Genomic DNA, 14,167 nt, shown 5'->3' with positions numbered 1-14,167 from the left:
GTGGCCCCCGCCTCCTCTGAGACGCCGCGATGGCGGAGTACAAACGGCGGCTTTGGCGGGCCGTCCTCTTTGAGGGACGAGGGAGAGCCTGGGTCATGAAGATAAGGACACCGCGATTCAGCCGCGTACAGGGTGGGGGGGGGGGGGGGGGGGGCAAGCCACACCTTTGAGTGTGTTCAAAGGGTCCCTGTCTTCAGTTGGGCTTTTTAAGGCGGGTGGGGGGTGGGAGAGATGCTTTGCCACTGCACGCAACACAAAAATCGGACGATCAATCAGTTGCGATTGGAAGGGTCGTGGGGTGGATGTCTTTTCAATGAATGCCCCAAGCTTACTGAGGGAAACAATGGTTTGGAAACATGACTTGCAGCTTAGCAGCTGAAGGTTTGGATTGTTAACTGGGGGGGTCACTGCTGTTGTACCCCTGAAAACAGTGCTTAAATGTATAGTTAACAGTTTTTTTATATTCTCATTTTAGTGTATGTTTTTAGATTGGCCCAGATTTTGTTTGCATTGGCGTATATTTTATATATTTACTATATATTAGAAACTTGTGATCCTGTATACATTTACAGAAATTTGTGGTCCACTGGTTCAGTAGCTGGTATTGGGGCAATCATGAGTTTGTGAAAATAATAAAAAAAACATACACTTCATGTAACTCCAAGGCAGTTTGTACAATGACAGCAATGAAAGGAAACAGGACAGGCCTGCCACACAGTCGACTGTGATGAATGTTTCGAGTAGAGCCACTTCCCCTTTGACAAGACCCAAGGAAATCCCCCGTCATTAATCTCGCAGTTACAACCAGCACATCCGATTCGCCCCTCCGCTATCACAAGCACAACAACCCGCACCGGCGGCAACTGCTTTTTTGGAAGGGGGCTGGCAGTCTGAGTATTAATAGGTGGGACCTCTTACGTTCTGTTTTGTGCCAATGGGGGGGGGGTGGGGGGGGTTCGAACTAGAGGAACATTTCAGGAACGTTTCGTACAGGACGTCCAGCTCTTCAGAGTACCGGAAGCCATTCTAACTGGGCTATATTTGCTCGTATTGACCTGCAGCGAACCAAATTCACCCACAGTAAGAGTGCGGGCGTCCATGACCACGTTAGAACACATGGTTACGGTTTAGCGTCTGCATCAGACCCGCCACCCGTAGAACCTGGAGGAAGTACTCGACACGTCTTGACTCATTACTTTCACTTTGATGGAATTTAAGTTCACATCGCTCAAAATGAAAGTGCCGTCACTCTCATGCACTCGAGGGGACAAAGCCTGTTCGTGAAAGAAAAAGAAATAAAAGTGTGAGGCGTTTAACGGGGGGGGGGGGGGGGGGGGGGGGGGTTATGTGAAGTGCGTTCGGTTGCACATTGAGGGTTTTTTTCCCCCTCTGAATCACTTCGGGTGGGTGTTACATAGCAAACCATTTCTGTGACAGAGGCCGTCTTTTTAGCACCAGCGACTTCACGATTACATAAAGCTCATATGAACGGAGGCACAAAGGCTGCATTGTCCTGCTTTACTGGTATGACATGCATGCGACTCTGATTCTGTGCAGCACACAGACAGCGGTGTGGTTCAGCGGCCGATTTCCCTGCCAGTCGTTCACGTGCTGTGTGGGCCGCCTGACACTTCCATAGAAATCCTCCCGCCTTCGAAAGTGGGAGAAACCTTGGATTTCTGCAGACAGAACGGCGTCTCAGTGTGAAGGGGATTTCTGAAATCTGTGATGGTTTTTATCCGTGTCGTCCCTCCTTGGTGGTTTATGCTAGCCTTGTTTTTTTTATTCCTGTTTGCACCAATCGCGCGTTTATTAGTGGCTTCAATCAGGATGTTCCCTTGAGTTTGAATCACAGTCGAGTGCAACTGCAAAACTGCTTAGATTTTGTGCCAACATAGTTCAGTGATCATTTACTTGCCGAGACAGTGTTTGTGAGGAAAATAACTAACACGTTCATTTTTTGGTCAGTCCAAATTAAGGGAAAATGTTGAATCTAGGCCATCGTGTCTATAGACTACATTACCATCAATGTGATAGCAAAAATGAGTCTAATTGACAAACTATGACCTACTTCTGAACAAATAAAATTGTTTCTAATATATGGTCATGTTGGAAATTCATTTTCATTGTATGTTTTTTTTTTAATGCTACCTGTAATTCCTCTTCCTTAAATTGTATTTGAAATCATTTTGGAAACATTGCCTTGCATTGTCTGAAAGCACATGCAATCAATGGAATGTAGGCATGTAGCTTGAATACACATCAAGCTACACGCCAGACATACTGCTAGCTATAATCACACTGAAACTGCCTTTAGACCAAAGGCACCAGAAAAGATAACTGATATGACACAGTACAGTTTGCTTACACACAGCCTCTGGGTCTGCTAACTGCACGACTGGCTCTAATCTGCCGGTCTGGTTCTGGTTCTGATCTGCGGGTCTGGTTCTGCTCTCCCTCAGCCTGAACTCGTCTCGCTATGGATCAGCACCAGGACTTTCTGAACTCGGGCCTGGACGGCCACGCCCTGGACAGCCACGCCCTGGAGTACGGCTCCGGAGAGCCCGTCGCCTCTGCCATGGTTGACCTGACGCTGAGTGACAGGGACCAGGGGGCGGAGCTAAAGAAGAACGGGGTGTCGCCCACGCACCTGGGACCAGGAAATGACCTCATGAAAGGTCAGTGATTGCCACGCCCCCCTCCCCCTCCCCCTCGGCTGCATGGAAATCACTATGTGACTTGGTAAACGGAATATACTGCCAATATATTTTTAAAAAAAAATGTATCACACTATTAGTACTTTACGATATAAGGGCTTATAGGCAAATTGTTGGAACTTTCTGATATTGTCATAAAATATGCAAATACACTGCAGTGAAATTTATATAACTTTTTATAGTTTAGTTTTTACTTTTAAAAACCCCACATAATTAGAATATATTTATTTATTAGAGGATGTCCCAATATACTCTGCCCTCTGGATAAAACCGGCTGGGGAGGTAACAGGAGCTTTGGCCCAAGTTCAAACAACATTTCGGTGAATTTAGAAATCATTAGAATTAAAGAAGAAAAAAAACTTTGCCAAAGATCTTAGCAACAAAATGATATGATGGTGAGAAAATATATACAACATAAAGGTGACTACAGTAAAAACAGTGCAATATATAAAAAATGAAATGATGTAATTTGGGGGGCAAAGACCAAAGGAAAAGGTGGGGAGCAATTAAATTTCCTGGCTTGCACCAGTCGCCAAAAAACTCTGGACAGCTCCTCGCTGCCACCGAGGTGTTACGTTGAAACGATAGAACTTATTTTCATTTCACTGACGATTTAAGAAATCGGGCGAAACGACAACGCTGTCGCGTTGGTCCCCGAACGAAATAATTGGTGCCTTTCACTGTAATTCAAAGCCGCCAAACAGCAGCGATCGCGTGCTTCCGTGATCAGCATTTTCTAGCCGTTAGCAGGGAATAATTACCCGCGGCTGCTGCTGCTGTGGCAGTCTGTCGCGATTGCAGCTGCAGTTCCGCATTATCCGGGGGTCTGGCGCAGACCCAGCGTCTCCGCCAGGCGCTAAAGACAATTAGCATTTCCCAGCGCCGTCTCATCCTCTGTACGGTTCATAAGGCGTCGTTAGCCTTTAAATAAATTCAGTTAGAAGGACAAGAACATTCTCAACTAAAAAAGAAAAGAAAAAAGAAACCAGCAAAGGCCAAAAGATTCTGCCATCAATAATGCTGTAATTTAAGATCTTAGAATTTTTTATTCCAGATTTTGCTTTTTCCAAATTTAGAATGTCCAATTACATTACATTACAGGCATTTAGCAGATGCCCTGATCCTTTTTTTTTTTTTACGTCGCATTTAAATAGAGAATCCATGTATACATATATATATATATATATATTGAAGTAAGTACCTTGCTCAAGGGTACAACGGCAGTGTCCTACCTGGGAATCAAACCCACTGCTGTCCCAATTGTTCATAATATATTGACAACACTACTCCGGTCGTACTAGGCTACTACTACTACTAATAACAAATAATAACAATCGCTTTTTTTTCGTTTTTGAAGAGGACTTTTCACCTATAGGGTCAGACATAACGCTCTACTGTGGCGAGTGATCGCAGTTTTACACTCTCAGATCCAGTGCTGATAAATGCGATGGTGATGATGATGATGATGGCACAGAGAGGACACTGTACCAGACCGTCCATTACACGAGTATCAGCATGCTTCCAAACATGTCCTCCCTATGGCGCTCATTAGAGGCTGTGTGCTTGGTGACTGCACTATCTGCAGTCTTAATGACTCTAATCTCTACCTTCAGCGTGAGTCTTTGATCAAAGAGCATGTTCTTTCACACACACACACACACACACACAAAAAACATGTATTAGCAGGTCGCACTAACCCCCTTCTGACAAGTGTTAGTCAAAACATTAGCTGAGGCTACTAACCTCTCAGCTCAGCCAGTGGTGTGTAACTGGTAAGCACACCCAGCAAAAGTTTTTAAACTAACATTTTTATTCTGCTTTCACTTCCTCACACAACCCATATTTGTGCCTGTGTTGACACACTACAAACAGCTTCCTCTTCCCCCCCCCCCCCCCCCAAAAAAAAAACAAAGGTCCCAGTTGTGTCCTTATCCACTCAGCACACCACTCAAAATGAAATATAAACAAATCTGTGGCTAGAGTAGTGTTTCTCTCCAACTGCCAAGCCCAGAAGCGCAACGAGGGTGTGCAATATTTGATGACACGGTCACATTGACCAGGCTGGGATACACGCCTCGGATTCTACGCATCACAGCCGTAGCAACGGTTGCCGAGCGGCAGACTAAGAACATTCCATCTGTGTGCCATTGGCCAGTTCTCTGAGCTTCCCGCTCCACACACTGTTTTAACGGTGAGCAGTGGGTAGGAAAGGTTTTGCAGGAGAAGAGTGCGTGTTTCTGAGTCGTGTGCAGACACTGCGTAGACTCTGCACTCCTGAAGGAAAAGTACTGAAGTAGTGCGGTGCTGTAGTGGAGGAAAGTCATCAAACTTAATTTTAATGAAGAACTATTTTTAAAGAAAGAAAAAAAAACTTTGTGTTCAGATGCTTGGTTGGGTATGGGAATTAACAGGATCTGAAGTTTGTCAATCAGCAGTGATTTTAATGTGATTTTATATGTGTTCATATCACCATAGTTGTGTGTGTGTGTGTGTGTAACTGTATTTTGGTTACAGTAAAAAAAACCCTCATATGCTATATGATAGAAGATCTTGGGTGGTGTGCACAATCATCAGCAGTGTTTTACAATAAACAGATGGGCTTTTGTGCCCTGCCTACACCACCCGTTTTGCTGCTTACGAGAACTCCCATGACAGCAAGAAGGGTTCCCAGATTTTGAATGCGTCCAGACTGGATGACACACACAGCGTAACCGCAAACAAAGCTGAGAGCTGTCGGACCGGGGAAGGGGCTCCTCAGAGCCAACGGCGTACTGGGGTGGGGTGGGGTGGGGGGGGATGGGGGGGGCGGACCGACAGCAATGGTGGGGGGGTGGGGGGTTGGGAAGGGAGGCTTGTCCCCACAGACCGGACATGTACAAATAATTTGAACACCGGGTATTCCAGTCAAAAAGCAGATGTCTGGTAGCCCTAACAGCAAGTTTTCCCCTCTCACTAACAGAAAGCCTGCTTCTGTTCTGTAGCAGAGCCCATGGAGCCTGCACCTGAGGAGCACACAGAGGAGCTGCCTGAAATCGCTGAATCTAACAGCGCCCCCTCTGGTGAGGAGGTGCAACTGGGTATGCCGCCCTCCCTAACTAACTCTTTCCTCGAAAAAACAAATTTACCTCCAGACTCAAATATTTTCTTTATCTTTTGCTTTATTGCCACATGGGTGTTTGGGCTTCTTTTTTTTTTGCTTCTAAATTTTTTTTGTTACTCATAGGACCTGCCTCCTCCTCCTCCTTTCTTTGCGTCACATTGTCCTGCAAGATTTTGCCGCTGATTTTAAACATCTCTTTACGTTTCGGTTTCAGGCCCTTTACGTCTCCAGTGACGTTTTTCTCAGCTTTCTGCAGCTTTCCTTTTCAGTTTCCGGAGAGCTCCAATCCGCTGCCGCGAACGAAACGTTTCCCTTCCTTTGAAGTTTAAAGGGCACCATGGGCTGTTCTGAGATTAAATCGAGGGGAAAGCACGAAGGCTTGACGCTCATATACGATTTGACCTTTTCTGGGCCCAATGGCACATGTTTGCTTTGCATGTCAAACATTGATTTTCTTGGAGAGTTTCAAGGATTTATTGACTTCCTTTTCAGAAAGTGAGAAGAATCTAAAACTGAACAATGTGCTCGACCTGCCCGTGCTTATTTCGCAGAACAGTCCTGGTGCCCTTCACTTCTTGCATAACCGCCATTTGTAACCGCTTCTCTCTTCTTTTTTTCCCCGTGCTTTTCATCGCCATTTTGTACCGAATGTCATGTCAGGGACACAGTAACCCAGCAGTCCTGCCAAGATTTCCGGAGTCACGGCGATCTGAACATTTCCTGCGTGCCAGTGAATTAAATTCCCAACAGCCTTTTACTTCTTCGCCACCTCACTCTAAGTGTCTCCCACTATATTATGTTTCTGTACTATTGGGGGGGGGGGGGGGATCATATATCTTTAAAAGGACATTTTTACAATTCTCAAAAACCTACGACTCTGCGGTTCGGTCGCTCCTGCTCTTATGTGGCTTCTTTTCTGTCCTTCCTCAAAAAGAGATTTTGAGGAAGAAATCTCAGGTTACTTTGTTAGGTTCCCCCAGGGGATTGGAGCAGTGAGCACAGTGTGTGAGGGCGGCGATCTGGGCAGGGAGTGTGCGGCGTTTCCCCGGCGACTGGGAGTGGAGGAGGAGGAGGGGACAGGGTAGTAACAGCAGGGCACCAGCCCCTCTCTGACCAAAGATCAGCCGGAGCACCTGAGCAGGAACAGTGCAGGGATGGACTGATTAACCCACTGGTAGAGTAGGCTTTTCTTGGGAATGTCTTTTTTTTCAGAATTCTAAGTCAGTGTGTCAGTGTTCTAGAACTCCACTGCTTTCAATTCCCAGTAGTGACTGTGACATCAGCATTAGAATGTTCAGTTGGGATCATTCTAATCACATAGGCGATTTGGACCTCACTCCTTAAAGGACATTCCAATCACATATTTGTGATCTTACACCATAAAGGGTTAATGTAGGGGCAGTATGAGCAGGGTTATCTCTTGACTAACCCTTAGGCTCGGTGGTACCTGCTCTTGGTGTTCTCCAAACAGCGTGGGCGCTTGGCTTGTTGTGGCCATGTTGGGAGATGGCACGGTAATGGGGGGGGGGCAACAGAGAGAGGAGAGTAGGAGTGACAGGTCAAAGGTCAGCAGATTCCAGGGATGTACAGTGGAGGGGGAAGTCAGGTTGCTGACATATAATATTGCAATAATTAAGTGAGTAATTGAGTTAATTGAACTGCATTTGATTTTTTTAAAATATGAATGATGCATTGTTAAATGTGTAACATAAGAATGCATGAGTATTAATATTTAATCTGTTTACATTATGCTAGCACTCACTAGCCAAGCACAAATAGCATATTAGCAGATGCCCTCATCCAGAGCAGCTTTTTATTAAATAATTAAATAATAGTAATTATTATTTTTACATACAATTAATTTCAACGGCTGCCTTATTTACTAAAGCAGAGTACTTTGCGCAAGGGCACAACTGCAGTGCCCCAGCTGGGAATCAAACCTGCATCCGCTGAGTTACAAGTCCAGTTCCCTAACCATAGAGTTCATATGGAGCAAAAAAACACCTCTACAGAGGTACCCGTCTGTATCCACTCCAGTTCAGTCACCTCTGCATTATACTGATGTCGTCTGCATGAAATAAAAATTCAGGGGGTCTTTTTCTTAAACCTGAGGTAGACACCATCGACGCTCCTGTCAACAACTACAGCTGAAGCTGCCTGTCATATGCGAATGGACGGGTTGCTTTAGGTGCTGGCGTTCGAGTTCATAAGAGGAAGACGTGACGTGAAGCTGACGGTCAAATGCTATTTCCCATGAGGCCTCAGCGACAGATCCAGCCACTCCCCTTTCAGACCAGTCACATGTATCTCTGGCAGAACAGGTTGCCGCGGTTTCACGCGCATCCAGTGAAAACCTGCTGGCTACTCTCTCTTGTATGATGTTGCAGGGGCTTGTGGGTCTAACTCAGTGTTGTACTCCCCTCTCTTTGTCTCTCTCTCGCTCTTTCTCTACCTCTCAATTAATATTAGTTCAGTTCAAAGCTGGTTTACTGGCAGTACAATCAAAAGAGCATTACAAAATCATGCACACAATATGTAAATTATTGACTTTTTCATATCTCTCTCTCATCCCCTCTGTCTTTCTCTTCCTCTATCTCTCTACCCCCTCTCCCTCTTCCCTCTTTTTTGTCTTTTTCTCCTCCCTACTCTCTCTCCCCTCCCCCCCCCCTCAGTAGCCCGAGGACCTGAGAATGACATCGTCCCCTCTGCTCCTGTGACAGGTGAAGGTATGATGGGAAGTTCTCCGTGCACCTCCCTCGGGGGGGGGGGGGGTGGGCCTGCCCAGGTCTCCATGGTGACGTGCCTCTGGAGAGAACAGCACTTGCACATTATCACCCAAACCACTCCACCCCCTCACTGCAGGCCATGTGACCCAGGGGTCATTTCTCTGGCCACTGGAAGTACCCCTACCACACTGCATGAGCTTCAGCTGAAATTCCAAATTAGTGAATCTAGAAATGAATTTATCAGAAATTGAAAGATTGTATATGTATTCATAGATTACGGATGTATTCATTGATTTGTAGATTCAATAGTTTGGTACTTGTATTCAGTACTTAGATCTCCACTTTCTGAAATAATATTCAGTGGACCATAATTTAATTATGCAACAAGTAATTCAAATGAGCATTACATAGAAAACAAATATTAAAAGTTGGTCCTTACCAGAGAAATCACACACACTACCAACTCTCCATCGTCATCCTATCAACAACTTCAGCTAAAGCTTTCAAGACAAGTCCTTTTTTTAAATGAACAGAATGCAGGTATTCCTAAACAGGACAACAGAGCATCCTGCACTGCTTCCTGTAATATTAAGATGTGTACTTGCCTGCTTTAGGTGCTGCATTCTAGTTTATAAGTGAAAAAACCTGATCTACGTGAAGCTGGCAAACAGTGAAATGCAACTTCTCTGCTCAAAAAATATTCATATGGAAAAAAAAGACAGCGAGAATACCCTTGATTCATTTTCACTACCAATTCATTTAGCAATTCTTATAAATCAAAAATTTGGAGAAAAAACAAAAAAAAACAAACAAAAAAACTGGCCCATTGTGAGTACCGTGTTGAATAAGCAGTTACTGTTGCAGTGTTATTTTATTTGTTTTACTTTAAGTTTCATTATGGTTATACTTTCGTTTTTCTTTTACGTTTTAATATGAGCTGTAAGGTGATTTTATGGGCCGTATAAATGTGCATTGTCACTCACAGTGCAGTGCATCACTCCGTCTCTAAAATATACATGAGGCGGGTTTTATTTTATGCAGACGTTGCGGATTTCATTAAACAGGCATTTTAAATCGGCTCTTATCAGTTCTCATAAAAGCATCTACAGCGGAACGATTCTGCGTTCGATAAATATAAAAAAGATTTGCCGTTTTATATTTATTTAAGCTTGTCTCTGTCGCCCGCTGAAGGCCAGCAAATTAATTTTGTTGTTTGTGTTGCGTTACCCTCCTTTTGCGTTGCGTTGGTTTGCTTTCCCTTCTCCTCATTTTGATTGGTGTGTGTTTCTTTTTGAAGTGCGCACTGCTAACCCACAGCCCCACTGTGGACATTACTATCGTTCTGCTTTCCAAAAACCAGAGGAGCGTGAGACTGGCCCCCTGGGCCGCACGGCGCCGCACCATAGCGCCGACGCGGCCGGCTCTGCCGAGGAAGACGAGAGCGAAGATGACGAAGAAGGAGGAGGAGGAGGAGCAGCGGAGCCCGCGAGCCCGAGAGAGCCGCTTTCGGGCCCCGGGGCCCCCGGCGTCACGGCGACGGACGAGCCTCGGCTCCCGTTCCCGCGGCCGCTGGGTTCGGAGAGGGCGGGGGGCCCGCTGAAGGAGAGCCCGGACGGGCGGACCCTCAGCAGCTCGGAAGAGGAAGACGCTCCGCGGCGCGGCGGCGGCGGCGGCGAAGGCGAAGGAGAGGGTCCGCGCGGGGAGACCGTCCCGGACCAGCCCCTCGGCGTCGGGCCGTTCGCGGGCGCGGGGGACCCGGCGCAGTCGCTGGTGCGCAGCTCGGGCGTGGCCGACCTGTCCTCCCCGGGGGGGCGCAGCTCCGGGGACGACGAAGAGGAAGAGGAGGAGGAGGAGGAGGAGGAGGCCGCGCGTCCTGCCGCTCGCCTCTCGCCAGACGAGGCCAAGAGGCGCGGGCTGTCGTTCGATTACACCGAGCCGCAGGCGCAGGACGGGCGGGGCTTCCCCGCGGGACGGCTGAACGGTTCGGTCAGGACGCCGGAGGAGAGCCGGAGCCCGGACTCCTGCCGGGCGGACCCCGGGTCCCCCTTCTCCCCCGGCGCGGCCCCGGGGCAGGGGGAGTCTCCCGGCGGTGAGGACCAGACCCGCATCCAGGACGAGGACGAAGACGAGGAAGACTCCGCGGAAGAAGCCGAAGCCGAAAGCGAAATGGCGGCTCAGGTTGAGAAGCGTCTGGAGCCGGAGGAGCCCGAGGAGCCCGCGGACGCCGTGCAGGTGACCCCGGGGAAGTACCTGGAGCCCCGAGATGAAGACCTCATCGCCCCGGCGTGCGCCGCCCCGGTCACCAAGACCGCCCCGGTCACCAAGACCGCCCCGGTCCTGGAGGCCACCCCGGTCCTGGAGGCCGTCAAGGTCGTGGAGGCCGTCAAGGTCGCGGCTCCAGACGCCTCACCCAAGGACGTGAGCGCGGCGACCCCACCCAGCGCCCCGGCGGCCGCAGCCCGGAAGGCACAGAGAGCCCCCGCCACGCCCGCGGCCGCCCCTCCCCCCAAGGCGGGCGCTAAATTTCAGAAAGCTCCCCCCGCGGGGGCCCCTGCCAGCCGAAAGCCAAACGTTCCCGCTGTCCAAAGCAAAGGTCTGTCTTCCGTTCTGTTCATCAGAGCCCTCTCTCAGCCTCTCCCTCTCTCTCTCTCTCTCTCTCTCTCACAGTCTCTCTCTCTCTCTCTCTCTCGCTCTGTCTTCCGTTCTGTTCATCAGAGCCCTCTCACAGCCTCTCTCTCTCTCTCTCTCTCTCTCTCACAGTCTCTCTCTCTCTCTCTCTCTCTCTCTCTCTTTCTCGCTCTTTCTCTCACAGACGTATATTCCTCCCCCTCTCCCTGCCCCCTGTAACCGATCAGCAGGGCTAGGCTATGAGGCCCCCACCCCCCCCCCCCTTTGCGAAATGAAACGTTCACGTTGCAGACGAGCGCGATTCGGTAGAGGAAATGAAACGGCTCGCAGCGGCGGCTGACTTCCTCTTCTGTTTATAGCTGAACACGTGTCCCTTCTCTCGCCTCCGTCCGTCTGTCCGTCCGTCTGTCCGTCCGTCTGTCTGTCTGTCTGTCCGCCTGTCCGTCTGTCTGTCTGTCCGTCTGCCCGTCTGTCCGTCTGTCCGTCTGTCCGCCTGTCCGCCTGTCCGTCTGTCCGTCTGTCCGCCTGTCTGTCTGTCCGCCTGTCTGTCTGTCTGTCTGTCTGTCCGTCCGTCTGTCTGTCCGTCTTCGTTCTCTCCCGCCTCAGCGTCTGTCACTAACCCTTTGCCAAAATTGCTTTTGCTGGCGGTGTCGTGGCGCGCAAAGTGTTTGCATGTCCGCTGTGCATGTCCCTGAGCATTCCATGACGCCGGTGCGTTGTGAGGCATGTGGTGTGTAGCTTACTGGGTCTCCATTTTACACTTTAAACACACACACACACACACACACACACACACACACACGCAGAGGCTGCAAAGCCCTACCTAGCACACACTTACCCTGAGAAATTTAACTAAATTCCTTTGTTTGAAGGAATATGTGGACAACACCTTTTCCTGGGGTAATCTTTTTTTTTATGTTAAAGGACCAAATTAATCCAGGGCCTCATATTGCATGTGTGTTACCAAGCTGTTTTTAACACACGGATTTGACTTACACTACAGAAGTCACATTCAAAAGTTAAGGTACTCAGACATGACAGTTTGTTTGGCAACAACAAAATGTATACAAGAATTAATCAAATTGTCACCATTCGTTACTTCTGTGAAACCATTGTCATAAAAAGGTGTCACGTGTGTAAAATCTCCCTCTTTTTTATTCATGGGGATAGTTTTTCATTTTATATCAAGGTTATTGTGATTAAAATTGGGTTTTAAAGTGGTAATAGATACATATCTCATTCTTCGTGGCTGAGAATTACTGAAAGCCTTGTTATCTGAAATCCTCCTGTGCTTAGCAGGTTATATTACGCTGGCTTTAAGCACCAACAGTCCAGCACCGATCTCTACCCCAACCCCCCTCCCACGGTTTTATGACACACTAGTGACATCATAACAAGTGACACGATGGCTGCACGTATGAATTATTTAGACTGTTAATGGACTTAAGGGATGAGCGTTTCTCCTGCGATGGAGCCGTGTCAGTCTGTCAGGCCCTGGTGGCCTCTAATTGGCCAGTTCCACGGACGGTGGGTCTCAGTGGCCTCTGATTGGCCGGTTCCACGGACGGTGGGTCTCAGTGGCCTCTGATTGGCCGGTTCCACGGACGGTGGGTCTCAGAGGCCTCTGATAGGCAGGTTCCACGGACGGTGGGTCTCAGAGGCCTCTGATTGGCCAGTTCCACAGACGGTGGGTCTCTAAGCACTACTGGCCCACAGTCAGGAGCGGAATCTCAGCCTGTTTTTCTGCTGAGTTTTTAAAAACGCTCCATTTCAGAGGGCAATAAAAAGCCTGTTTGAACAATGCTGCATTACACAAGGCACTCTAGTCTTTCCTAGCTTAACATCATTCACTGAAACCGGTGGCTAAATATTTTACTATCCCATTTACAAAACAATAAAGATGTTTTTAAGCGTGTATTGCACGACTTAATTTAAACAAAGTCAGTTTAACATTGGACTGGAAAACAAATACGTCCATTGTTTGCATAAAGAACACTAAAATAAATGTAAAGACAAATTTATCAGCCATGCTACAGTAGCCTATAGTCATTTTCCTTCCCTTATGTTACGATAAAGGCCTGTGGTCTGAACCTCTTGCATAGAGGAAAAACCATATATTTTACAGAGGAGGCGATGGGATATTAAATATTTACTTGAGATTTTTTTTACAACATTTACATTTCAAGTCAGTTTATTTGTACTCAAAAAATATTGTTTTTCTTTAAGTATTAAAATATTTTGGCTAATAAAAATACTGCATCGCTACCAGCCGTTCATATTGCGAATGAATGTAAATAATGAGGTGGGGAATTTAAGAGAGAACATGAAACACTGTGCGCTGATCTCTGTCTCCGTCCCTCCCCCCTTCGCAGCCAAACCTGCCGCTGGACCAGAGAGAGCTGCCGCCGAAAAGACCGCCAAGGTAGGTGAGCGCACCGGAGAGCCAGAATGGCGGCAGGGACACTCGCTACTGCCGCGATTTACAGTGTGCACCGTTACACCAAGAGCCAGGTCTTCTGTTCCAGCAGGGGCATTAGCCTTTTGGAGATTAGGCTGTCCCCCCCCCCTCCCCCCCTCCTCCCCCCCTCCCCCCCCCCCCCCCCCTCCCCCCCCCCCCCCCCCCCCCCCCCCCCCCCCCCCCCCTCCAAAATTCTAAGTCAGTGTTCTAGAACTCAGTTCAGTTTAGAACATTCCGTTCTGATCTCACACCCTGAAGGGTTAAAGCACAGACTCTATTCACCCACTAGGTGTCCAGCTCTCAATTCCTAACATTGGAGGTTCTGTCTGTTTTTTGCCTGATTTTCAAGCGGAAATTTAATAATTTGAGGTGTGGCCTAAAGCACTACTACTGCAGTGGATGTTTAGATGCGCGATTTTTATTCTTTATTTAGTTCTGTCGTCACCGTCTGTCTTAAGATGGCTTGTTTTCATTTCTTTTGTGCTTTTGGTTTTATGTTTCATTTATTTATTTTTTGTTCCTCCCCCCCCCCCCCCCC

General features: G+C 47.9%; 1 protein-coding gene across 1 annotated transcript in view; it reads left to right on the top strand.

Moving 5' to 3' along the window:
• maptb (microtubule-associated protein tau b) overlaps positions 1–14,167 on the top strand; it is a 48,157-nt gene that overhangs the window by 14,109 nt on the left and 19,881 nt on the right. The window contains exons 2-6 of the mRNA XM_035397704.1: positions 2,463–2,678; positions 5,699–5,794; positions 8,490–8,543; positions 9,904–11,136; positions 13,544–13,593. Coding sequence (XP_035253595.1) covers positions 2,480–2,678; positions 5,699–5,794; positions 8,490–8,543; positions 9,904–11,136; positions 13,544–13,593 — 1,632 coding nt within the window. The 5' untranslated portion in view covers positions 2,463–2,479. The remainder of the gene's footprint in view (positions 1–2,462; positions 2,679–5,698; positions 5,795–8,489; positions 8,544–9,903; positions 11,137–13,543; positions 13,594–14,167) is intronic.

The sequence above is a fragment of the Anguilla anguilla genome, chromosome 17 (assembly GCF_013347855.1).
Source record: "Anguilla anguilla isolate fAngAng1 chromosome 17, fAngAng1.pri, whole genome shotgun sequence".
Lineage (NCBI taxonomy): Eukaryota > Metazoa > Chordata > Actinopteri > Anguilliformes > Anguillidae > Anguilla > Anguilla anguilla.
The sequence above is the reverse complement of the archived record's forward strand: the minus strand, read 5'-3'. Positions and strand labels throughout refer to the sequence as shown.